Source organism: Lissotriton helveticus, chromosome 7 (genome assembly GCF_964261635.1).
Source record: "Lissotriton helveticus chromosome 7, aLisHel1.1, whole genome shotgun sequence".
NCBI classification, from domain to species: domain Eukaryota; kingdom Metazoa; phylum Chordata; class Amphibia; order Caudata; family Salamandridae; genus Lissotriton; species Lissotriton helveticus.
Window position 1 is genome coordinate 1960668163 of NC_136068.1, and position 24995 is coordinate 1960693157.

At 54.0% G+C, this 24995-nt stretch overlaps 1 protein-coding gene across 1 annotated transcript in view; it reads left to right on the plus strand.

Annotated features, from left to right (window-relative positions):
* LOC144770017 (5'-AMP-activated protein kinase catalytic subunit alpha-1-like) overlaps positions 1-11638 on the plus strand; it is a 69947-nt gene extending 58309 nt beyond the window's left edge. The window contains exon 4 of the mRNA XM_078654209.1: positions 11132-11638. Within this exon, the coding sequence (XP_078510335.1) occupies positions 11132-11638 (507 nt within the window). The remainder of the gene's footprint in view (positions 1-11131) is intronic.
* Positions 11639-24995: the final 13357 nt, after the last annotated feature.

Below are 24995 nucleotides of genomic sequence, written 5' to 3' on the forward strand. Positions count from 1 at the left end.
CCCTAGAGCTCCGGTGGCCCAACCTGCGCCTGAGGCCCAGCCGGGGTCCAAGAGCCCTGCCTTGCGTGGGCAGGCAGTCAGGAACCCTACCGCGAAGGCTTGGGATGGATGGGGAGCTGGGAGTCCTTTCGATCCTGGCCATCTGGTCGCACGTTTCCGCTCGGCCATCTGGTCGCACGCAATGCTTTCCAATGGGGCGACCAGATGGCCGGGCTTCCCTGGAAGTCCCGATGAGGTGCCATTTGCCTCCCCGATCCCAGCAAGGTCTCCAGGAGGTCGGGTACTTTTGCGCCTTGGGTCCCCTCTGTCCCCTCGAGTGCACAGATTACAAGAAAGGGGGGTAATTTTCCTCCGGATTATTAGGGACAGGGTACGCCTGGACACTTCTCGCAGGCTGGCAGTTCTCTGCCCGGGGGACCAGATGAGATATGCCTGGGCAACCCTCCCCCGGGCATCCGGGGCTCCATTCTCCGGGCCAACGGCATGGCTCAATGCCCAGGACAGGCTCCACGTGTCCCGGACGGACCTCCCCCGGGCATCCGGGGTACCCATCTTCAGGAGGCCAACGGGATGGCAAAGTACCCGGGAAGGGCTCCATGGGTCCCGGGCAGCCCTCCCCCGGGCGTCCAGGGCTCCCACCTCCAGGCCGACGGCGTGTCAAACTGCCCATTATGGGCTCCATGGGTCCCAGACAGACCTCCCCCGGGCGTCCGGGGCACCCATCTCCATGAGGCCAACGGGATGGCAAAGTACCCGGGAAGAGCTCCACGGGTCCCGGGCAGCCCTCCCCCGGGCGTCCGGGGCTCCCACCTCCAGGCCGACGGCATGTCAAACTGCCCAGGACGGGCTCCATGGGCCCCGGACAGACCTCCCCCGGGCGTCCGGGGCACCCATCTCCAGGAGGCCAACAGGATGGCAGAGTACCCGGGAAGGGCTCCATGGGTCCCGGGCAGCCCTCCCCCGGGTGTCCGGGGCGTCCGGGGCTCCCACCTCCAGGACGACGGCATGTCACACTGCCCAGGACGGGCTCCATGGGCCCCGGACAGACCTCCCCCGGGCGTCCGGGGCACCCATCTCCAGGAGGCCAACGGCGTTGCAAAGTACCCGGGAAGGGCTCCACGGGTACCGGGCAGTCCTCCCCCGGGCCTCCGGGGCACCCATCTCCATGAGGCCAACGGCATTGGCAAAGTACCCAGGAAGGGCTCCACGGGTCCCGGACAGGCCTCCCCCGGGTGTCCGGGGCACCCTCCTCCAGGCCGACGGCATGTCAAAGTGTCCAGGACGGGCTCCATGGGTCCCGGGCGTCCGGGTCTCCCACCTCCAGGCCGACGGCATGTCAAAGTGCCCAGGACGGGATCCACGGGTACCGGGCAGTCCTCCCCCGGGCGTCCGGGGCTCCCATCTCCAGGCCAACGGCATGGCTCAATGCCCAGGGCGGGCTCCATGGGTCCCGCGCAGGCCTCCCCCGGGCGTCCGTGGCACCCATCTCCATGAGGCCAACGGCATTGGCAAAGTACCCGGGAAGGGCTCCACGGGTCCCGGGCAGGCCTCCCCCGGGCGTCCAGGGCACCCACCTCCAGGCCGACGGCATGTAAAAGTGCCCAGGACGGGCTCCATGGGTCCCGGGCAGCCCGCCCCCGGGCGTCCGGGGCACCCATCTCCAGGAGGCCAACGGCGTTGCAAAGTACCCGGGAAGGGCTCCACGGGTACCGGGCAGTCCTCCCCCGGGCGTCCGGGGCACCCATCTCCATGAGGCCAACGGCATTGGCAAAGTACCCGGGAAGGGCTCCACGGGTCCCGGGCAGGCCTCCCCCGGGCGTCCAGGGCACCCACCTCCAGGCCGACGGCATGTAAAAGTGCCCAGGACTGGCTCCATGCGTCCCGGGCAGCCCGCCCCCGGGCGTTCGGGGCACCCATCTCCAGGAGGCCAACGGCATTGCAAAGTACCCGGGAAGGGCTCCACGGGTACCGGGCACTCCTCCCCCGGGCGTCCGGGGGCTCCCTTCTCCAGGCCAACGGCATGGCTCAATGCCCAGGACGGGCTCCATGTGTCCTGGACAGACCTCCCCCGGGCGTCCGGGGCACCCATCTCCAGGCCAACGGCATGGCTCAATGCCCAGGACGGGCTCCATGGGTCCGGCGAGGCGTCCCATGCGCCTCCGGGCTTGGGAGCCCCGCCTGAGTCCAGGGGCCCAGCCGGGCCCCGGGTCGGGTGCTCCGGCCCTGGTCCCTGTCCCCCGGCCTGCCGCACTGCCAAAGTCCCGGGACGGGGTTCCGTGGTGCCCGGGGAGCCTCCCCGTGCTTGGCTGGGTTCAGGAGCCCCACCCGGGGCCCCTGAGGGCCCCGGGGAGGGTGGCCTCCCCACCCCAGGCTCCGTACTGGGTCCTGCCGCGGGGCAGGGTGCCCGGGACGGGGTCCGGCGGGCCCGGGGAGGCTTCCCCTGCGCCTCCAGGTCTGGGAGCCCCGGCTGGGTCCAGGGGCCCGGTTGGGGCCCCGGGTCAGGCGCTCCGGCCCTGGGCCCGGTCCCCCGGGCTGCCGCTCCACCCAGGGCCCAGGACAAGGGTCCGCCGGCCCCTGGCAGCCTCCATGGCTGTGGCCCGGCTGGGGCCCCGGGCCTCCGGCCCGCCATGCCCCGGGCGCCCGCTCCCTCCTTCGTCGGGGCACGGGGCGACCAGATGGCATCCCTTTCGTGCCCGGCCATCTGGTCGCCCGGATCCCCTCGGCCATCTGGTCGCCCGTATCCCCTCGGCCATCTGGTCGCCCCTATCCCCTCGGCCATCTGGTCGCCCGGATCGCCTCGGCCATCTGGTCAATCCTTTCCGTGTCCGGGCCGGGTGAGGTTTCCCGTGTTGAGTCAAATTAAGCCGCAGGCTCCACTCCTGGTGGTGCCCTTCCGTCAATTCCTTTAAGTTTCAGCTTTGCAACCATACTCCCCCCAGAATCTGCCGCCGGTACCGGGGATCGAACCGTAATCCCCAGATGGGGATATCCCAAAAATATGGCATGGATACGGCCCGCCAGGACAGGTTTGGACACCCCTGTACTAGTGCACCCCTGTAAGTCACTAGTATATGGTACTAAGTTACCCAGGGAATAGGAACACCAGGGTTCTCCCATGAGCTGAAGCATGTATTTTGCCACCCTTGAGAGACCACTCAAATTGTGACTCCAGGCCTGCCATAGCAGCCTCTGTAAGCTGGTGCTAGCACCACTTACGACCGATATAAATGTACTTAAATTTGAGGTCACTGCCCTTAAAACCTATAAGTATCCCTAAGGCAGGCCTTTCAATCCTGAAGATAGGGTGCTCAGTTCTAAGTATGAGGGTGCCCCTGCATGAGCAGGACACCCCTATGACCCTTGGAGTCCATTATCCCGGGCTGTCAGTGCTTCAGCCATTACGATACATAGAGTGGCCATGCGTCATTATGCAATGACTATCTCTGAACTGTCTATAACAAACCCTGGTGTGTTTGGTATCAAACATGTTGAAAGCATACCCCAACACCGTAAACGGTATGGAAGTATGATTCCATGCAGTGTAAAGCTCTCCAGGGGTCCTCAGTGCTCCCGGTACCAATCTTCTAGACCCGGACAGCAAACTACGGCTGCTGCCAGAGACATGATTCTGACCTCCAGCTGTTGAGCTAAGCTTGAGCAGGAGAAGGCAGGTCAATAGGTTTCCTATCATAAGGAGGTGTGACCATCTCCCAGACAAGACTGACTGTATTGGGACAGGGTGGGGTTGCTTGCTAGCACCGCTAGACTGATTTGAAGGGCTCATTTAGTGCTCTCCTTGCATAACCCTTTCCTTAGGGTGTTATATTCCATATAGGCCTTAGTACACACGTTACCCTTCACCTATATTCTCTCCCTACATTACACTTGTCACGGTTTACAGGGACTGACCTATTACCTAGATATTACACTGCATTCAGAATGCCGGTTTTCCCTATTCGAAATCTCATATATTATGCATGAGGGTTCTTGGAAGCAAATCAGGACTGCCATCTCCTGTAAAAAATCTACTTATAAAGTTCAGGCCCGACGCAATCCTTAGGCAGACACAGTAACACAGCAAGGTAGGACCCCTGAGGAGACCTATGGGTGTATATACTTCGCAGCTAAGATAGCTAGAGGAGATCGAGACTTCCCGTCCGATACACTGACCAGAGACGCTGATGTTTCTGCGTACAGACACTCCAGCTCACAGTGGTTTAACATCCCTCGTAGGGTGTCCCGCTCGAGACCAGTATGGGGTCCCACAATCTCACGTTAGAACCAGCTCTGGGAGCCCTTGGCTCCCACTCTGGTGCAAAACTGGACAAAGGACATGAGAGTATCCTCCTATATGTCCAGCACATCCTCTGGGAGGGACACCTTTCCTGGGATATACAGGCACTTACCTGTGGGACAAGACTCAAGCCTGAAACCACATCACTCTTCGACCATCTGGACACTTGGACTTTGCCTGGAACTCCTGCAGCTCTTGGTATCGCTGTTTTGCAAATCTTCTTTGTCGGCTGTTTCTGTGCTTCATCCGTTATCCTCAACAGACCTGTAGGAATGAAGGACACCTGAAGTAATCTCCCTTGGAGCGAAGAAGTCACCCCTAAGCATGGGCGGATTTTGCGAATTGGCAATCCGCGAACTTGCGTATTTACGGATTCGCAATTCGCAAAATCCGCGAACTCTCGCGAATGTGCGGATTTTTTTTTTTTGTGTTTGCAAGGGTTTCTGCCAGTTCGCGAGGGTTGTGTACCAGTTCGCAATTGTGAGCTTACTTGTCGGCTCGCAACGGCCGTGACTATGTTGTTTCTACGTCTGATTCATCATCACAGGTTCACAGCACCCTCTGTTTCACCACTGCCACCCTCTGGTACAACCATGCCACCCTCTGGTACATCACTGCCACCCTCTGGTTGGTTTATCACTGTAGATTATGGGGGTGAAAAAAAGCAAGCACACCTGCCCTGCTTCAACTGACATGAATTAATTTGGGGTTGATTAATGTGTCACTGAATTTAAACTGCCAGTCTGGCACCTGCTTCCTTATCTGTAATTTTCTTTCTGTTGCAGTGCAATTTTTTTTCACAGGACCTTTGTGGCCCACTTGTAGCTATTCTATGAGCCTGCTGTGAGGGTCAGAGCAGGGTCATAGAATAGTTGCAAATAGGCAACTGAACTCTGGAGGGGCCCCTCAGGAAGCACTAGAGGGAATGGTTACTAATGGTAAGATTGTACTTTTGCACCTGCTGAGTGCTTTCAGTTTTGCAAAAATCGTTTTTCTGCAATTTCGCGCGATTCGCGGGGCTCAAATTCGTGCGAGATCGATTTCGGAAGCCGCGAATTCGTGCGAATACACGATTTGTTTTTTTTGCGGCGTGTTTGTTTGCGTGCTTTTTTGCGTGTTCGCAAGCCGCTTGTACCGCAACGTTTGCGAAGTTACCCTAGCGTTCGTACATGGGCGCAGCCATCTTGTTTGCGTGACGTAATTCCGTTTCTGGGCGCTATGTGTAATCTCGCAAAGTGTGCGGCTCGCTAGTACAATTTCGCGTGTGATCGCGAGGAAAATCTCACGCGAACTTACCCACGCGGTCGTGAACGGGGGCGGCCATCTTGTTTCTCATTCATTGCTATGGTTCTGGGCATGCTTTCTGTATCCTCTCTGAATCTCTGCCATCCTTTGCTTGTTTGAAGTTTTTTTTAATCTAATTTACTTATTATCTATCTCTCTATTTTTCTAGCTCTATATTTTTGTGTTTTCTTCTACTTTTGGTTAATTTTAAACTACTTTTTTAAACTGTTTTCTTTTCTTCTTCCCTATTCTATTTCTTCTTTATTATTTAGCTTCCTTTCTGCCCAGACCATGGTAAAGGGAGCCGGGAAGCATCCTGGGCAAAAGGCCCCAACAGCAGCCCCAAAAAAATCGACAAAAACCACAAAATTCAGCACAATCCCAGCCCATCCATGGCCTCAATGATGTTTAAATTCAAGAAGACACCCCACACTACCCCTGGGCATAATGGATGAAAGCTAGGCAAAATGGGTGCAGGCCTCAGACACTGCCTGTCTTCAAAATGGCCCCTTGCTCCCCAAGCACATGTTGCCTGTACCAGCACTCAATATGGCCACCACCACCCACATGGCCAGTCCACATCAACAGTACACCCCAAAAAAACGAAAAACACACAAAAATCACCACAATCCAATGCCATCCAGGATGTTTACATTAAAGAGACCCCACAGGCAGACTCAGTCCATGCACCACTCACTACCCCTGGGCAAAAGGCTCCAACAGCAGCCCCAAAAAATCGACAAAAACGCCAAAATTCAGCACAATCCCAGCCCATCCATGGCCTCAATTATGTTGAAATTCAACAAAACAGTTGTATCATGCACCCATAACTAACCCTGGTCCTACTGGATACTGTGGCTACCCACAATATATTTTATTTAATGTTCTGAAAAAGTTCAAAAATTGTAGTTGCAGCAACTGTAATGCCCCAAACAAACTTACTTGTGAAAGTTGATTTCTGATCCAAAAGTGATCCAAAGAAAGTCAAAAAGGCCTCAAATCCAAATATCCAGCAGCATCCACAAAAAGTAATCCTTCCAGGTCAAGATCCAAATGAAAGTGACCAGCACATGAAGAAAGCCCTGGGAGGAGCCTGCTGGACAGGAACAGGAAGTTGGAGACTGTGGGGCACTTCCTTCCTCCCCCCCAAAATGGACTCCTTGCAAAAAAAAGTGCTGGCAAATGTCAACCTGAGGAGGTATTCTGATAAAAATCATCATTTCTAGAAGGTTTATGCTGCTTGCTGGTGGATTTCTTGTGCAGAATTGCAAATTTTGCAATTTCGCGAGTGCGAGATTGTTGCTGCCCGCCGCATCTACGTGTTCGCAATTGCGAACTCTCGCGATGCGTGCTCTGCAAGGTGGCAAGCCGCGATGACGTAATCGTGGTCGCCAAACTCCCGCGGGATCCCGCAGCAAGATCCAAAATGGCGCAGCACACACAAAATATGGAGAAAAACAACTCTGCAAACGCTGAATGACGGTAAGTGAACGCCGCACGCTGCAAAATTGTATCACCAAGCAAAAAAAATCTGCTGTGTGCGAATTTTTGGCAAATTCGCGAGAGTTCGCGGATTGCGAATTTGCAGAAAATCCGCAAATTCCGCGAGCGGAACGGATTTTACACCCATGCTTAGTCACCCCTTTGCATCTGCAGGCACCGCAACAAAGTTCACCGTTCTGCTGCTCCTGATGTCCCACAGACTTTGAAAGGCTCAGCAACACAGGTTGTGGTTTTGCTACTCTCTCCATGCTTGACCTGTCCTCTCTGCAATTTTGAGGCCAGTGCCCCTTGCTGGAACCACTGGGACCAAACCCCTGTGCGCCACGTGGACTTGCTGTTGCCAAGACTTGTTGACTCTGCACTCCAGAGATCTTTGGACAACTAGAAGCTCCAGCCTCCAGCATCTCTTCATGCCAAGATCTTTGTCCTCACCACACCCACCAAACAGATGACCTTATCCTCGGACCCTGCACCTCGGCCTGGGACAACACCTGGTGGATGTATGTCATTACTACGCATGCTTTCACAACGCATGCCTTTATCACGCAGGTTTTACAACACAAGTCGTTACAATGACTTGTGACTTGCGTTGGGGGCGCTGGATAGTGAATAGTTTAATTTACTATTCCAACTCCAGTCCCCGTGGATAGTAGGGAAGGTTTTGAATAGTAAATTAAACTATTCCCTATCCTACAGCGCCCCCCAGGGCAAGTCGTTGTAACGACTTGCATTGTAAAAGTTGGGTGGTAAAGGTACTGCGTGGTAAAAGTTGTGTTGTAAACACTGTTCCCCACACCTGGCGGCCCTCTGCCCTTGGGAGTCCACCCACCCCCACAAACCATGCCCGGAACCTCAGCATCATCCTCGACTCCTCCCTCTCCATGAACTGCCAGATCAATTCCGTCGCTTCCACCAGTTTAAACTGCCTGTGCATCCTCCGCAAGACCTTCAAATGGATCCCCCCAGATTGCAGAAGGACCGTCACCCACGCGCTCATAACCAGCACACATGTACTTCAACACCCTCTACGCCGGAATTAACACTACTCTTCTACACAAACTCCAAACCATGGAGGAACATCGCAGCCAAACGCGTCCTCAGGACACTGCGTCACAAACACATGACCCAACACCTACGAGACCTCCACTGGCTCCCCGTCGAGATGAGGGTTATCTTCAAACTCCTCACCCACGCCTACAAATCCCTCCACAACATCGGACCAAAATACCTCAACGAGAGAGTCTCCTTCCACATACCCAAGAGGGACCTCCGCTCCGCCGACCTCGCCCTGGCAGAGGTCCCCCGCAGAAACAGAGCAGGCGGGAGAGCCTTCACCTACATCGCAGCCAAGACCTGGAACGAGCTCCCTGTGAACATCAGAAGCTCCCCGACCCTGCACACGTTCAGAAAGGACCTCAAGACCTGACTCTTCAACTGATTTGGAGCTGTAACCCCAACCATCCCCCCACCGAGCGCCTTGAGACCCTTACGGGTGAGTGGTGTGCTTTGTAAACCCCTGATCGATTAATTAATTTATCCTCTGCACCGTGGCCTTCTTCTTTGGTGAGGTGCTCGAGGTGCTCTTGCGACTCCTGTGCCTTAGGCCTGTGGGTCTTCTAGAGGGTCATATCATGCTTCAGTGGGCTTCCCTGCTTGCTCAGGGCCTTCTTTGTCTCTCCTGTGCTTGGTGAGTCCCTTGCTGGTCTTAACGTTGCTCCTTCATCGTTTTCCCTGTCTGTTTCTGCTGCCAAGGCCTGTTGGTGCATCCACGGGACACCAAACCCGTAGTTCTTGACTTTCGACGTGGGACAGCTAGTGAACGGCTCCTCGGTGTCGCCTGGTCCTCACAGCTGCACCAACAAGGTCACTGTCATCACTCCTGCATCTTCTGTCATATTCTGTCATCCGTGGTCATTGCTCTTCCATGCCACTTTGTCACTTCCGAGTGGTATAGACTCTGTCCCCTCTGCTTGCAGGTTCTTCCCTTCAAGGATCCATCCTTGGATTCCACCGGACACTTGCACAGTCTTCACCAGCAGTATCTTTACTGAAGTCCTCTATTGTGGTCTACGGTGATTTCCGACCTCACTTCGCACCTATGCACCCGGTTTCCCTGTGTAGGTATCCGGGTTCCTGGGGTATCTATGGGTGGGGTGATTCTCTAACGTTATGTCTTCCGCAGTGTTTTTTCAGGGTCCTTCTTCTTGAAAACTGCTACCACAACTTTCCTGTTGACATATATTGAGTACACAGCTGTGTTTCCACTCTGCACACAGCCTCTGTGGGATTCCGGGCTACTTCCCTTGGGTGGATCCTTGTGTCCCCAACTCTTCAGCGTCTCCTGGTCTAAGTCCCGACTTCGGTCACAGTTCACATTCCTCTTCCTTAGTATATGGGTTGGTCTCCCTCTGGAGACCACTGTGTATTGTTCTTGCTTACCTGATTACAATTGAAGTATTGTTTGTATTTGTGTTGATATCTCCGGGTAGGAGATATACCAGTGTTATTGTTATATAATAAATAGACTTCGTTTTATAAATACACTGTGTGGTTCACTTTCATGTAATTTACACTAAGTAATTAGATCTGGTAAGACAAGCTGCTTAGCACTCCTTCTGCACTAATCCCAAAGGCCGCTCTCCACAACTACCACTGAGAGAGCTTCCTAAGGTTGTCTAAGATCACTAAACTCACCAGAAGGGTTGTCTGAATTAGTGCAAGGTGCTTCACTTAAATAAGTCTGCACCATATACTAATCCAGCCTCCTACAGTTAGCAAACTCCAATGGCTTTTGCAATAGTTTCAGAGTAGTCCTTTTTGTACTGCTTGATCAAGTACTGTGGGACTCCCACCATGACGACGCGGGAAGATTCACGCATGTGAATCTTTAAAAGATGTCAATACGGGAGAACCACAGTCTACAGGTAAGTAACTTGTTCTTTATTTCACTTTGTTTCATTTTTCTATCCTGCGTCTTATGTTATGAGTGAGAACTTGAGACTCTCCCTTGGTAGAAACATGGTGGAAAAATACACACATATCACAGTCCTACGCAGTGGAGGATAGTGTTAGATTTCTGTGGCTGGTTCAGTAATTCTGCTCCTCAGGGTACAGTCGGAGACTGAACAGGTTCGGGCACATAAACTTCTGTCCCAATTGCAGGAAGGGACCTTGGACAATTCCTGGCAACACCTGTCTTGCTCTGGATTAAAATGACCAAACACTTTTCCAAAGCATTTGATGTAGTAAACTGGAGTCCATCAACAAAGTCAGTTCTGGTTTTAAATTATGAACCAGGGTGAGATCGCCCAAGACTTCTGTAAATTATAGTTTCAGGTTCTGTATGTAAAGTATGTAGTTCTGTGTGTGTAATTTGCCTAATAATAACCATGTCTACTGTACCATATACATTTTTTTTATTAGAACTTAAATGTGTTCGTTTATTACTTCCTAACTCAGCGGGATCCATCACATCAATCTTAATCCATTCTTCAGCCTTCTAAATTAAAAGCTACAAAGATTAAAAACTTTGTCTTGCAGGTTACATACAATTTGCCGCCTTGATACGCTGCCTCCCATGACTTCCTTTGGGGCTCCGTGGATCTAAGGAAAGCGGGCAAATTCGCTATCAGCAAGGGACGTCCCTTCCTAATACCGAATCGCAGTGGTATGTAAGAACGTTTAGTGACCGAAATGTGGTCGGTACCCATTCACATTTTACCACCTATTTCTGCGAATCGGGCCATTTGCGACCAATAAAATACATGAAACATGTGGCCCTGAGTTTCATACAATAGGAATAGCGATTTCCTAATTGCGATTCGCAGAGAATCACAATTAGGATATCGCTATTCCCAATATTGATACATCTGGCCCTAAGTCTGGCTACTATGAGGTTGAGGCTTCTCTAGCTGTACATACATTTTTAATGCACTTGTCTGTCAGACATTTGCCCATTGCTGTTTTATTTCTGTTATGATTTTTGCTTTCCTTGACCTAATTTTTTCAATTAATTTGCACAATAACGAATATCTTTTTCTGTTGCTACAGGTTAGACGCTCAAAAAAAGAGGCCGTGATTATTGATCTGGGATTAGCCAAGTTTGTTAACTACACTGAAAGCGGCAATCCTTACTCCACCGGTGTAAACAAGGGGTTCAAAGAGTACGCCGCCCCGGAAGCCCGCGACGGATACATTCGCACCCGAGCGTCCGATGTCTGGTCGATGGGGAAGGTGATCGCAGAAGTACTCTTGGGGTACCGGCTTGACTGGGATGACTGCAGTCGTAAAAATATTAAGAGTTTGCTTCGTGGATCGAAATACGCGCCCATTGTCTCCCGTATGCTTAAAACAGATCCGAATATTAGGTTCACTATGGATGACGTGGTGGATGATCTTCGAACAGGGCCGGCTTTAGGGCGGGGCGACCGGTGCCACTGCACCAGGTGTCAAGCTCGGTCTGCACCATTTGTGGTCATACATCAGCACCATTCGCATTGCCCACATGCTTGCAGAGTGCACCTGGAGCAAAATGTTGTGTTCTTTTTCGTGGATTAACAGTGGCGTAGAAAGTGAGTTCCGTTCTTGGTTGTGCATTAAAGGTCAGGCTGGTCACATTGATTGATCCATCAAAGGGGCAGATTTATGTTGGGAATGCGCCACGTTTGCGTCACGCAACTGCGGCGTAAACGTGGCGCATCCCTACGACCATTTACAACGTGACGCATCTAGGCAGATGCGTCACGTTGTAAAGCCCTGCACCACTTGTGGGCGTTCCGGCGCAGGGTGGGCGTTCCGGGGCTGGTGCGCCTCGCAAAAGTGACCGAGTGAAATCTATAAGATTTCACTCAGTCACTTTCAGGCCAATGCTGCGTCAAAACCCTGCGCCTGCTTGAAGCAGGCGTAGGTCTTGACGCAGCATTGTAAAGATGGGGCACCCCCGAGCCTTGCTGGAGCTGCGTCGCGCTTGCGAAGCAACTCCAGCAATGCGCCACCTTTACGGCACAGATGCGTCACGCATCTGTGCCGTTTTTGCCCCATGGTCCAATGCGGCGCACCATGGGTGGCGGAGCAGCGGCGCAAAATAACTGGCACATCCCTGGGGATGCGCCAGTTATCATTAATCTGCCCCAAAGTGTTTTACGTGATGTTCGCCTGTTTCATTTTTAAAATGTGCATTAGGAAGGTAGCTCGAAAAAAAGCCATATAGTAAGTAACAATTTACTTGGTACAGTGTTTAAAATCTATACAGAAAGCAACATTCAACTTGGTATAGTGTTTCAGATTTGCTGCATGCTATAAAAGGTTAGACCTGTGAATTAAAGTCACACAGAATAGGAAGATTGCAATTGCGTAGCTGAACTAAAAATGTTAACATTTCTGTCTTGATGAATGGTGTGGTGACATTAAGTTTTGCCTCCTTTACTTTCAAAAACAGTTCAATAAATATGAACTCCCAAACACCAATAAAAGTTTGGTTCCTAAAGTTTATTTTTGCTAATATGCTTGCTGCAAATAATCCTACATTGCAGATTACTTAACTGCATTTAAGGTGGATAGCCCAGTGGGTTACTGCTTTTGTCACAGAGATCGTTTTGTTACTTGCAGTTCATAAGTTACAATCCAAATAAATTATAGAGGCAAATGAACTATCATTAAAGAACTGTATGGTATAGGTTGGAAAATCGTTTTTGACACCAGTCTTTTATTGTCCTAATGTTGCTAAAAACATTTTGGTTGAAATATATTCTTATTAGTGAAGCCGACACCAACCACGTGTTATGTTTTAAATCTCTAGAAAAAAGTACCTTAAAATATGCTGCTTCCTGGTGGATCACACTGTGCTTCGTAAATCTGGTAATCCTCGTTGTGTGATGTCATGTTTCTTATAGCCTGAATGATTCATCGCCTCTATATAATGTGTGTGTGATGTAAAGTGCTCTGACGCCCTACACCGGTATGAGTAATGCTCGATGTATGTAAGAGGGGGGCTATGGAGACACGTGGGGCGGTGCTGCAGGGTGGCAGTGCGAGGACTCGTGGAGCTGGATGTGGGGGGGGGGGGGCACCAGCGCTACAGCCGGCCCTGTCTGTCTTCGAAGCATCAACCCCCCCTCACTCGTGCTGGGGGCATTCACAGCCCCTCCCCTGAAGAGCCGCTGTCCGGAATGGGGCTGATTCCTGCCATTTTAGAGGGTGCTTGAGCAGCCACTCTTGGGGCTCCACGATTCTTTAATATAATTTCAATAAACATTTACTGAAATAAAAAAATAAAATTAAAATAAAAAAAATGTGAAGAAGGGGAAATGAAGTTGAGATGACCTGTTTCTGTTCTTGCTATGTGAACGAGCAGGAGTCAATGTGCCCTGTGACCCTGCCAAGCAGCGACCAGCCATTCTGTTGTAAAGTAACTTGTCATTCAGAAAAGCTGTGAAAAACCTATGATTGCATGCCCTTTGATGGTGGAGTGCCTATCTGCCGAGTGGCGCGCCGTTGTGTTATCCAATCCTTGGCTTTGGAGAAGCGACAGGCCCGTTTGGGATGACCCTGGATTGTGTGGTGTTTGTTTCTCTGCTGACAGCGCGGATCCATGTAGTTGTATATGTTGATTATGACTCCGCACTCCGCCATGCTGCAATGAGCCACTGTCTGTGTGTCCATGGCCAAGCACTGACGAGCCCTCGTGCCCTTGAGTGCGTGATGTCACTGCCAAGCAGAGTCCTCTATGTTGTGGTAGTGCCCTCGGCTTGTTGCCAGTCAAGCTTTGGAGGGCTATTTAGTTGTGTAACCCTTGACTGTGTCTGGTCGCTCTATTTTGTGTTGTAACTGTTCATGTTGTACTGTCACCAGGGCACAGGGCCGGCCCGTTTTGTTGATGATGTAGCAGTGTGACTCGACGGCCAATCAAGCATTGGAGGAATAGTTTGTTATATGACCCTTGAGCTGTTGTGCGTCACGTCACGCTGCCAAACGCTGTCAGTTATTAGGGTTTGTGTTTTTCTTAGACGTTAAGCTGGCCTCTCTTGTCACAAAGCAGATATTGGCTGCGTTAGATTTCCAACAAGACACAAGTATTCCTTACTCCGTCACACACGCCCTAGGGGGCATATTATCAAGGACCGGTGTTAAAATTATCGCAGCTTTAGCAGCAGAAAACTGCTGCTAAAGCGGCGATAATGGGCTTGATAATGTGCCGTAGAGAATTCCAATAGAAGCCCATGTTGACACCAGAATATGTTTTTTTTTTTTTTATACAAAGAGAAATGCTGGCCCTGCGATTTTTGATAGCTATATTTTGAGCAACAAACCAAATCCTTGTTATGATTTGTATGGTCGAATTTATTTAAACCATTTACTTTTTCATATAAATCTCATTAAGTTAAAGCATTGATTGCATGAGAAAAACACTACGTACATACAATTTATACAAAAACATTTGACAAAGAATTTTAACAAAAATACATAAATACATATGACAAAATGACATCCAATCATTAAGTGTACATAAATATACAAATACGATCATACGAGAAGCATCAGTCGTTATGTAGTATTAAGCAATGAAGCTATTTGCAGTAAGGAAAAGAAAACAAAATGAATTGTAACAAATACAAATTTTCAATTGTCTGATAAATAAACTTGAATTCTTTCTGCTATTGCCAATTCCTTTCTGCTATTGCCGACGCGTTTCGAACTCGCTCTGGCATTTGGCAAGTTCTCATCAGGGCTTTCTCGTATTATTCTTCTTTATTTTCAAGTTGGCAGCGGGTTTTCAATTTTCAAGAGATCCTATTCAATCAATGTAGATTCGGTTCTTCAAACCAGTAGTCTGCACTTCTGTTTGGTAAATATTTGAAACAGCCGTGCGTGGGACAAAAATCAGCTCCCACCCACCAGCCGGCGGTGGACACGTCTTATTGCACCTTATTGTTGGCGCTTGGGCTGTTTAAATGCAGTTCCCCTGTTTTTCTAACTTCTAGCCGGTTTCAGTTCGTTTTTATGTTCGTTTTTATGTTCTAAATGTTGGTGATCTTGAAGAAACACACGCTCCCAAGTGCACTCCAAACCAATCCAGGGAGTCCCTGGATTGTACGTAGTGTTTTTCTCATGCAATCAATGCTTTAACTTAATGAGATTTATATGAAAAAGTAAATGGTTTAAATAAATTCGACCATACAAATCATAACAAGGATTTGGTTTGTTGCTCAAAATATAGCTATCAAAAATCGCAGGGCCAGCATTTCTCTTTGTATAAATTATTCTATGGTCCAGCTGACCCTGTAACCCGGGACCTAACTCCTTATTTTCTGCAGACACCAGAATATGGGCTTCTATTGGAATTCTCAAGGGCATATTACCAAGCCCATTATCGCCGCTTTAGCAGCAGTTTTTTGCCACTAAAGCGGCGATAATTTTAACGCCATTTCTTGATAATATGCCCCTAGATGTGTGTGTGTCTACACATAAGACCCCCTGGCGCCTCCAGATACGAGGCTTAGCTCGGTTTGCCTTGTTCATTGTATGCCCAGGCATGGTCACACTGGGTAATGGTAGTGCCGCGAGGTCCCCAGACAAGTCACAATGCCCTATGTTAAAATGCTCCTTAAGTCTGATCCGGTGCCTTTGGATTTGCTACGTACATAGCCCTCCTTGGTGGCTTCCCATCGAGGCTAGAGCTATCTACAAGACTGCCTGCATTACCCACAAAGACTTGCACTCCTCCTCTCCGCGCTACCTGTCGAATAAACTGAAACTCTCTGGAGGCTCGAGACCGTCACGTAATGCAGAAAATCTTCTGCTTGAACCTCCCACTTTCAAGAAGGAAAGATCGATGGCCCAATCCTTTTCAGGCAACGTGGTGAGAATCTGGAACTTCCTTCCGCCTCAGCTCCGGACCACCACCTCCTACCATGCCTTCAAGACGGACCTCAAAGCACCGGACCACCACCTCCTCCCAGGCCTTCAAAACGAACCTCAAAGCCCCGGACCACCACCTCCTCCCCGGCCTTCAAAACTAACCTCAAAGCCCTGGACCACCACCTCCTCCCAGGCCTTCAAAACTAACCTCAAAGCCCCGGACCACCACCTCCTCCCAGGCCTTCAAAACTAACCTCAAAGCCCCGGACCACCACCTCCTCCCCGGCCTTCAAGACGGACCTCAAAGCCCCGGACCACCACCTCCTCCCAGGCCTTCAAAACTAACCTCAAAGCTCCGGACACCACCTCCTCCCAGGCCTTCAAAACTAACCTCAAAGCCCCGGACCACCAGCTCCTCCCCGGCCTTCAAGACGGACCTCAAAGCCCCGGACCACCACCTCCTCCCAGGCCTTCAAAACTACCCTCAAAGCCCCGGACCACCACCTCCTCCCAGGCCTTCAAAACTAACCTCAAAGCCCCGGACCACCTCCTCCTCCCAGGCATTCAAAACTAACCTCAAAGCTCCGGACCACCACCTCCTCCCCGGCCTTCAAGACGGACCTCAAAGCCCCGGACCACCACCTCCTCCCAGGCCTTCAAAACTAACCTCAAAGCTCCGGACCACCACCTCCTCCCAGGCCTTCAAAACTAACCTCAAAGCCCCGGACCACCACCTCCTCCCAGGCCTTCAAAACTAACCTCAAAGCCCCGGACCACCACCTCCTCCCAGGCCTTCAAAACTGACCTCAAAGCCCCGGACCACCACCACAGGGCCGGCTCTAGGCTCACGGAGGCCCTGAGCAGGGAGTGTAGGTAGGGGGCCCGAGGCCGCCAAATCCCTGCCAGGGGCCGCCACACAAATATGTATCTAAGGAAATATATTGGCGTGGCGGCCCCTGGGATTTGGCAGCCCTGTGCAGGTGCACAGCTTGCACATGCCTTAGGCCGGCCCTGACCACCTCCTCCCAGGCCTTCAAAACTAACCTCAAAGCCCCGGACCACCACCTCCTCCCCGGCCTTCAAAACTAACCTCAAAGCCCTGGACCACCACCTCCTCCCAGGCCTTCAAAACTAACCTCAAAGCCCCGGACCACCACCTCCTCCCAGGCCTTCAAAACTAACCTCAAATCCCCGGACCACCACCTCCTCCCAGGCCTTCAAAACTAACCTCAAAGCCCCGGACCACCACCTCCTCCCAGGCCTTCAAAACTAACCTCAAAGCCCCGGACCACCACCTCCTCCCAGGCCTTCAAAACGAACCTCAAAGCCCCGGACCACCACCTCTTCCCCGGCCTTCAAAAGTAACCTCAAAGCCCTGGACCACCACCTCCTCCCAGGCCTTCAAGACGGACCTCAAAGCCCCGGACCACCACCTCCTCCCAAACTTCAAAACGAACCTCAAAGCCCCGGACCACCACCTCCTCCCCGGCCTTCAAAACTACCCTCAAAGCCCTGGACCACCACCTCCTCCCAGGCCTTCAAGACGGACCTCAAAGCCCCGGACCACCACCTCCTCCCAGGCCTTCAAAACTAACCTCAAAGCCCTGAACCACACCTCCTCCCAGGCCTTCACAACTAACCTCAAAGCCCCGGACCACCACCTCAGCCCAGGCCTTCAAAACTAACCTCAAAGCCCCGGACCACCACCTCCTCCCCAGCCTTCAAGACGGACCTCAAAGCCCCGGACCACCACCTCCTCCCAGGCCTTCAAAACTAACCTCAAAGCCCCGGACCACCACCTCCTCCCAGGCCTTCAAAACTAACCTCAAAGCCCCGGACCACCTCCTCCTCCCAGGCCTTCAAAACTAACCTCAAAGCTCCGGACCACCACCTCCTCCCAGGCCTTCAAAACTAACCTCAAAGCCCCGGACCACCACCTCCTCCCAGGCCTTCAAAACTAACCTCAAAGCCCCGGACCACCACCTCCTCCAAGGCCTTCAAACCCGACCTCAAAGCCCCGGACCACCACCTCAGGGCCGGCTCTAGGCTCACGGAGCCCTGAGCAGGGAGTGTAGGTAGGGGGCCCGAGGCCGCCAAATCCCTGCCAGGGGCCGCCACACAAATATGTATCTAAGGATATATATTGGCGTGGCGGCCCCTGGGGTTTGGTGGCCCTGTGCAGGTGCACAGCTTGCACATGCCTTAGGCCGGCCCTGACCACCTCCTCCCAGGCCTTCAAAACTAACCTCAAAGACCCGGACCACCACCTCCTCCCAGGCCTTCAAAACTAACCTCAAAGCCCCGGACCACCACCTCCTCCCAGGCCTTCAAAACTAACCTCAAAGCCCCTAACCACCACCTCCTCCCAGGCCTTCAAAACTAACCTCAAAGCCCCGGACCACCACCTCCTCCCCAGCCTTCAAGACGGACCTCAAAGCCCCGGACCACCACCTCCTCCCAGGCCTTCAAAACTAACCTCAAAGCCCCGGACCACCACCTCCTCCCAGGCCTTCAAAACTAACCTCAAAGCCCCGGACCACCTCCTCCTCCCAGGCCTTCAAAACTAACCTCAAAGCTCCGGACCACCACCTCCTCCCAGGCCTTCAAAACTAACCTCAAAGCCCCGGACCACCACCTCCTCCCAGGCCTTCAAAACTAACCTCAAATCCCCGAACCACCACCTCCTCCCAGGCCTTCAAAACTAACCTCAAAGCCCCGGACCACCACCTCCTCCCAGGCCTTCAAAACTAACCTCAAAGCCCCGGACCACCACCTCCTCCCAGGCCTTCAAAACGAACCTCAAAGCCCCGGACCACCACCTCTTCCCCGGCCTTCAAAAGTAACCTCAAAGCCCTGGACCACCACCTCCTCCCAGGCCTTCAAGACGGACCTCAAAGCCCCGGACCACCACCTCCTCCCAAACTTCAAAACGAACCTCAAAGCCCCGGACCACCACCTCCTCCCCGGCCTTCAAAACTACCCTCAAAGCCCTGGACCACCACCTCCTCCCAGGCCTTCAAGACGGACCTCAAAGCCCCGGACCACCACCTCCTCCCAGGCCTTCAAAACTAACCTCAAAGCCCTGAACCACACCTCCTCCCAGGCCTTCACAACTAACCTCAAAGCCCCGGACCACCACCTCCTCCCAGGCCTTCAAAACTAACCTCAAAGCCCCGGACCACCACCTCCTCCCCAGCCTTCAAGACGGACCTCAAAGCCCCGGACCACCACCTCCTCCCAGGCCTTCAAAACTAACCTCAAAGCCCCGGACCACCACCTCCTCCCAGGCCTTCAAAACTAACCTCAAAGCCCCGGACCACCTCCTCCTCCCAGGCCTTCAAAACTAACCTCAAAGCTCCGGACCACCACCTCCTGCCAGGCCTTCAAAACTAACCTCAAAGCCCCGGACCACCACCTCCTCCCAGGCCTTCAAAACTAACCTCAAAGCCCCGGACCACCACCTCCTCCCAGGCCTTCAAACCCGACCTCAAAGCCCCGGACCACCACCTCAGGGCCGGCTCTAGGCTCACGGAGCCCTGAGCAGGGAGTGTAGGTAGGGGGCCCGAGGCCGCCAAATCCCTGCCAGGGGCCGCCACACAAATATGTATCTAAGGATATATATTGGCGTGGCGGCCCCTGGGGTTTGGTGGCCCTGTGCAGGTGCACAGCTTGCACATGCCTTAGGCCGGCCCTGACCACCTCCTCCCAGGCCTTCAAAACTAACCTCAAAGACCCGGACCACCACCTCCTCCCAGGCCTTCAAAACTAACCTCAAAGCCCCGGACCACCACCTCCTCCCAGGCCTTCAAAACTAACCTCAAAGCCCCTAACCACCACCTCCTCCCAGGCCTTCAAAACTAACCTCAAAGCCCCGGACCACCACCTCCTCCCAGGCCTTCAAAACTAACCTCAAAGCCCCGGACCACCACCTCCTCCCAGGCCTTCAAAACTAACCTCAAAGCCCCGGACCACCACCTCCTCCCAGGCCTTCAAAACTAACCTCAAAGCTCCGGACTACCGCCTCCTCCCAGGCCTTCAAGACGGACCTCAAAGCCCCGGACCACCACCTCCTCCCAAACTTCAAAACGAACCTCAATGCCCCGGACCACCACCTCCTCCCCGGCCTTCAAAACTACCCTCAAAGCCCTGGACCACCACCTCCTCCCAGGCCTTCAAGACGGACCTCAAAGCCCCGGACCACCACCTCCTCCCAGGCCTTCAAAACTAACCTCAAAGCCCCGGACCACCACCTCCTCCCAGGCCTTCAAAACTAACCTCAAAGCCCCGGACCACCACCTCCTCCCCGGCCTTCAAGACGGACCTCAAAGCCCCGGACCACCACCTCCTCCCAGGCCTTCAAAACTAACCTCAAAGCCCCGGACCACCACCTCCTCCCAGTCCTTCAAAACTAACCTCAAAGCCCCGGACCACCTCCTCCTCCCAGGCCTTCAAAACTAACCTCAAAGCTCCGGAACACCACCTCCTCCCAGGCCTTCAAAACTAACCTCAAAGCCCCGGACCACCACCTCCTCCCAGGCCTTCAAAACCGACCTCAAAGCCCCGGACCACCACCTCAGGGCCGGCTCTAGGCTCACGGAGCCCTGAGCAGGGAGTGTAGGTAGGGGGCCCGAGGCCGCCAAATCCCTGCCAGGGGCCGCCACACAAATATGTATCTAAGGATATATATTGGCGTGGCGGCCCTTGGGGTTTGGTGGCCCTGTGCAGGTGCACAGCTTGCACATGCCTTAGGCCGGCCCTCACCACCTCCTCCCAGGCCTTCAAAACTAACCTCAAAGCCCCGGACCACCACCTCTTCCCAGGCCTTCAAAACTAACCTCAAAGCCCCGGACCACCACCTCCTCCCAGGCCTTCAAAACTAACCTCAAAGCCCCGGACCACCACCTCCTCCCAGGCCTTCAGAACTAACCTCAAAGCCCCGGACCACCACCTCCTCCCAGGCCTTCAAAACTAACCTCAAAGCCCCGGACCACCACCTCCTCCCAGGCCTTCAAAACTAACCTCAAAGCCCCGGACCACCACCTCCTCCCAGGCCTTCAAAGCTAACCTCAAAGCTCCGGACTACCGCCTCCTCCCAGGCCTTCAAGACGGACCTCAAAGCCCCGGACCACCACCTCCTCCCAAACTTCAAAACGAACCTCAAAGCCCCGGACCACCACCTCCTCCTCGGCCTTCAAAACTACCCTCAAAGCCCTGGACCACCACCTCCTCCCAGGCCTTCAAGACGGACCTCAAAGCCCTGGACCACCAACTCCTCCCAGGCCTTCAAAACTAACCTCAAAGCCCTGGACCACACCTCCTCCCAGGCCTTCACAACTAACCTCAAAGCCCCGGACCACCACCTCCTCCCAGGCCTTCAAAACTAACCTCAAATCCCCGGACCACCACCTCCTCCCAGGCCTTCAAAACTAACCTCAAAGCCCCGGACCACCACCTCCTCCCAGGCCTTCAAAACTAACCTCAAAGCCCCGGACCACCACCTCCTCCCAGGCCTTCAAAACGAACCTCAAAGCCCCGGACCACCACCTCTTCCCCGGCCTTCAAAAGTAACCTCAAAGCCCTGGACCACCACCTCCTCCCAGGCCTTCAAGACGGACCTCAAAGCCCCGGACCACCACCTCCTCCCAAACTTCAAAACGAACCTCAAAGCCCCGGACCACCACCTCCTCCCCGGCCTTCAAAACTACCCTCAAAGCCCTGGACCACCACCTCCTCCCAGGCCTTCAAGACGGACCTCAAAGCCCCGGACCACCACCTCCTCCCAGGCCTTCAAAACTAACCTCAAAGCCCTGAACCACACCTCCTCCCAGGCCTTCACAACTAACCTCAAAGCCCCGGACCACCACCTCAGCCCAGGCCTTCAAAACTAACCTCAAAGCCCCGGACCACCACCTCCTCCCCAGCCTTCAAGACGGACCTCAAAGCCCCGGACCACCACCTCCTCCCAGGCCTTCAAAACTAACCTCAAAGCCCCGGACCACCACCTCCTCCCAGGCCTTCAAAACTAACCTCAAAGCCCCGGACCACCTCCTCCTCCCAGGCCTTCAAAACTAACCTCAAAGCTCCGGACCACCACCTCCTCCCAGGCCTTCAAAACTAACCTCAAAGCCCCGGACCACCACCTCCTCCCAGGCCTTCAAAACTAACCTCAAAGCCCCGGACCACCACCTCCTCCCAGGCCTTCAAACCCGACCTCAAAGCCCCGGACCACCACCTCAGGGCCGGCTCTAGGCTCACGGAGCCCTGAGCAGGGAGTGTAGGTAGGGGGCCCGAGGCCGCCAAATCCCTGCCAGGGGCCGCCACACAAATATGTATCTAAGGATATATATTGGCGTGGCGGCCCCTGGGGTTTGGTGGCCCTGTGCAGGTGCACAGCTTGCACATGCCTTAGGCCGGCCCTGACCACCTCCTCCCAGGCCTTCAAAACTAACCTCAAAGACCCGGACCACCACCTCCTCCCAGGCCTTCAAAACTAACCTCAAAGCCCCGGACCACCACCTCCTCCCAGGCCTTCAAAACTAACCTCAAAGCCCCTAACCACCACCTCCTCCCAGGCCTTCAAAACTAACCTCAAAGCCCCGGACCACCACCTCCTCCCCAGCCTTCAAGACGGACCTCAAAGCCCCGGACCACCACCTCCTCCCAGGCCTTCAAAACTAACCTCAAAGCCCCGGACCACCACCTCCTCCCAGGCCTTCAAAACTAACCTCAAAGCCCCGGACCACCTCCTCCTCCCAGGCCTTCAAAACTAACCTCAAAGCTCCGGACCACCACCTCCTCCCAGGCCTTCAAAACTAACCTCAAAGCCCCGGACCACCACCTCCTCCCAGGCCTTCAAAACTAACCTCAAATCCCCGAACCACCACCTCCTCCCAGGCCTTCAAAACTAACCTCAAAGCCCCGGACCACCACCTCCTCCCAGGCCTTCAAAACTAACCTCAAAGCCCCGGACCACCACCTCCTCCCAGGCCTTCAAAACGAACCTCAAAGCCCCGGACCACCACCTCTTCCCCGGCCTTCAAAAGTAACCTCAAAGCCCTGGACCACCACCTCCTCCCAGGCCTTCAAGACGGACCTCAAAGCCCCGGACCACCACCTCCTCCCAAACTTCAAAACGAACCTCAAAGCCCCGGACCACCACCTCCTCCCCAGCCTTCAAAACTACCCTCAAAGCCCTGGACCACCACCTCCTCCCAGGCCTTCAAGACGGACCTCAAAGCCCCGGACCACCACCTCCTCCCAGGCCTTCAAAACTAACCTCAAAGCCCTGAACCACACCTCCTCCCAGGCCTTCACAACTAACCTCAAAGCCCCGGACCACCACCTCCTCCCAGGCCTTCAAAACTAACCTCAAAGCCCCGGACCACCACCTCCTCCCCAGCCTTCAAGACGGACCTCAAAGCCCCGGACCACCACCTCCTCCCAGGCCTTCAAAACTAACCTCAAAGCCCCGGACCACCACCTCCTCCCAGGCCTTCAAAACTAACCTCAAAGCCCGGACCACCTCCTCCTCCCAGGCCTTCAAAACTAACCTCAAAGCTCCGGACCACCACCTCCTCCCAGGCCTTCAAAACTAACCTCAAAGCCCCGGACCACCACCTCCTCCCAGGCCTTCAAAACTAACCTCAAAGCCCCGGACCACCACCTCCTCCCAGGCCTTCAAACCCGACCTCAAAGCCCCGGACCACCACCTCAGGGCCGGCTCTAGGCTCACGGAGCCCTGAGCAGGGAGTGTAGGTAGGGGGCCCGAGGCCGCCAAATCCCTGCCAGGGGCCGCCACACAAATATGTATCTAAGGATATATATTGGCGTGGCGGCCCCTGGGGTTTGGTGGCCCTGTGCAGGTGCACAGCTTGCACATGCCTTAGGCCGGCCCTGACCACCTCCTCCCAGGCCTTCAAAACTAACCTCAAAGACCCGGACCACCACCTCCTCCCAGGCCTTCAAAACTAACCTCAAAGCCCCGGACCACCACCTCCTCCCAGGCCTTCAAAACTAACCTCAAAGCCCCTAACCACCACCTCCTCCCAGGCCTTCAAAACTAACCTCAAAGCCCCGGACCACCACCTCCTCCCAGGCCTTCAAAACTAACCTCAAAGCCCCGGACCACCACCTCCTCCCAGGCCTTCAAAACTAACCTCAAAGCCCCGGACCACCACCTCCTCCCAGGCCTTCAAAACTAACCTCAAAGCTCCGGACTACCGCCTCCTCCCAGGCCTTCAAGACGGACCTCAAAGCCCCGGACCACCACCTCCTCCCAAACTTCAAAACGAACCTCAATGCCCCGGACCACCACCTCCTCCCCGGCCTTCAAAACTACCCTCAAAGCCCTGGACCACCACCTCCTCCCAGGCCTTCAAGACGGACCTCAAAGCCCCGGACCACCACCTCCTCCCAGGCCTTCAAAACTAACCTCAAAGCCCCGGACCACCACCTCCTCCCAGGCCTTCAAAACTAACCTCAAAGCCCCGGACCACCACCTCCTCCCCGGCCTTCAAGACGGACCTCAAAGCCCCGGACCACCACCTCCTCCCAGGCCTTCAAAACTAACCTCAAAGCCCCGGACCACCACCTCCTCCCAGGCCTTCAAAACTAACCTCAAAGCCCCGGACCACCTCCTCCTCCCAGGCCTTCAAAACTAACCTCAAAGCTCCGGAACACCACCTCCTCCCAGGCCTTCAAAACTAACCTCAAAGCCCCGGACCACCACCTCCTCCCAGGCCTTCAAAACCGACCTCAAAGCCCCGGACCACCACCTCAGGGCCGGCTCTAGGCTCACGGAGCCCTGAGCAGGGAGTGTAGGTAGGGGGCCCGAGGCCGCCAAATCCCTGCCAGGGGCCGCCACACAAATATATATCTAAGGATATATATTGGCGTGGCGGCCCTTGGGGTTTGGTGGCCCTGTGCAGGTGCACAGCTTGCACATGCCTTAGGCCGGCCCTCACCACCTCCTCCCAGGCCTTCAAAACTAACCTCAAAGCCCCGGACCACCACCTCTTCCCAGGCCTTCAAAACTAACCTCAAAGCCCCGGACCACCAC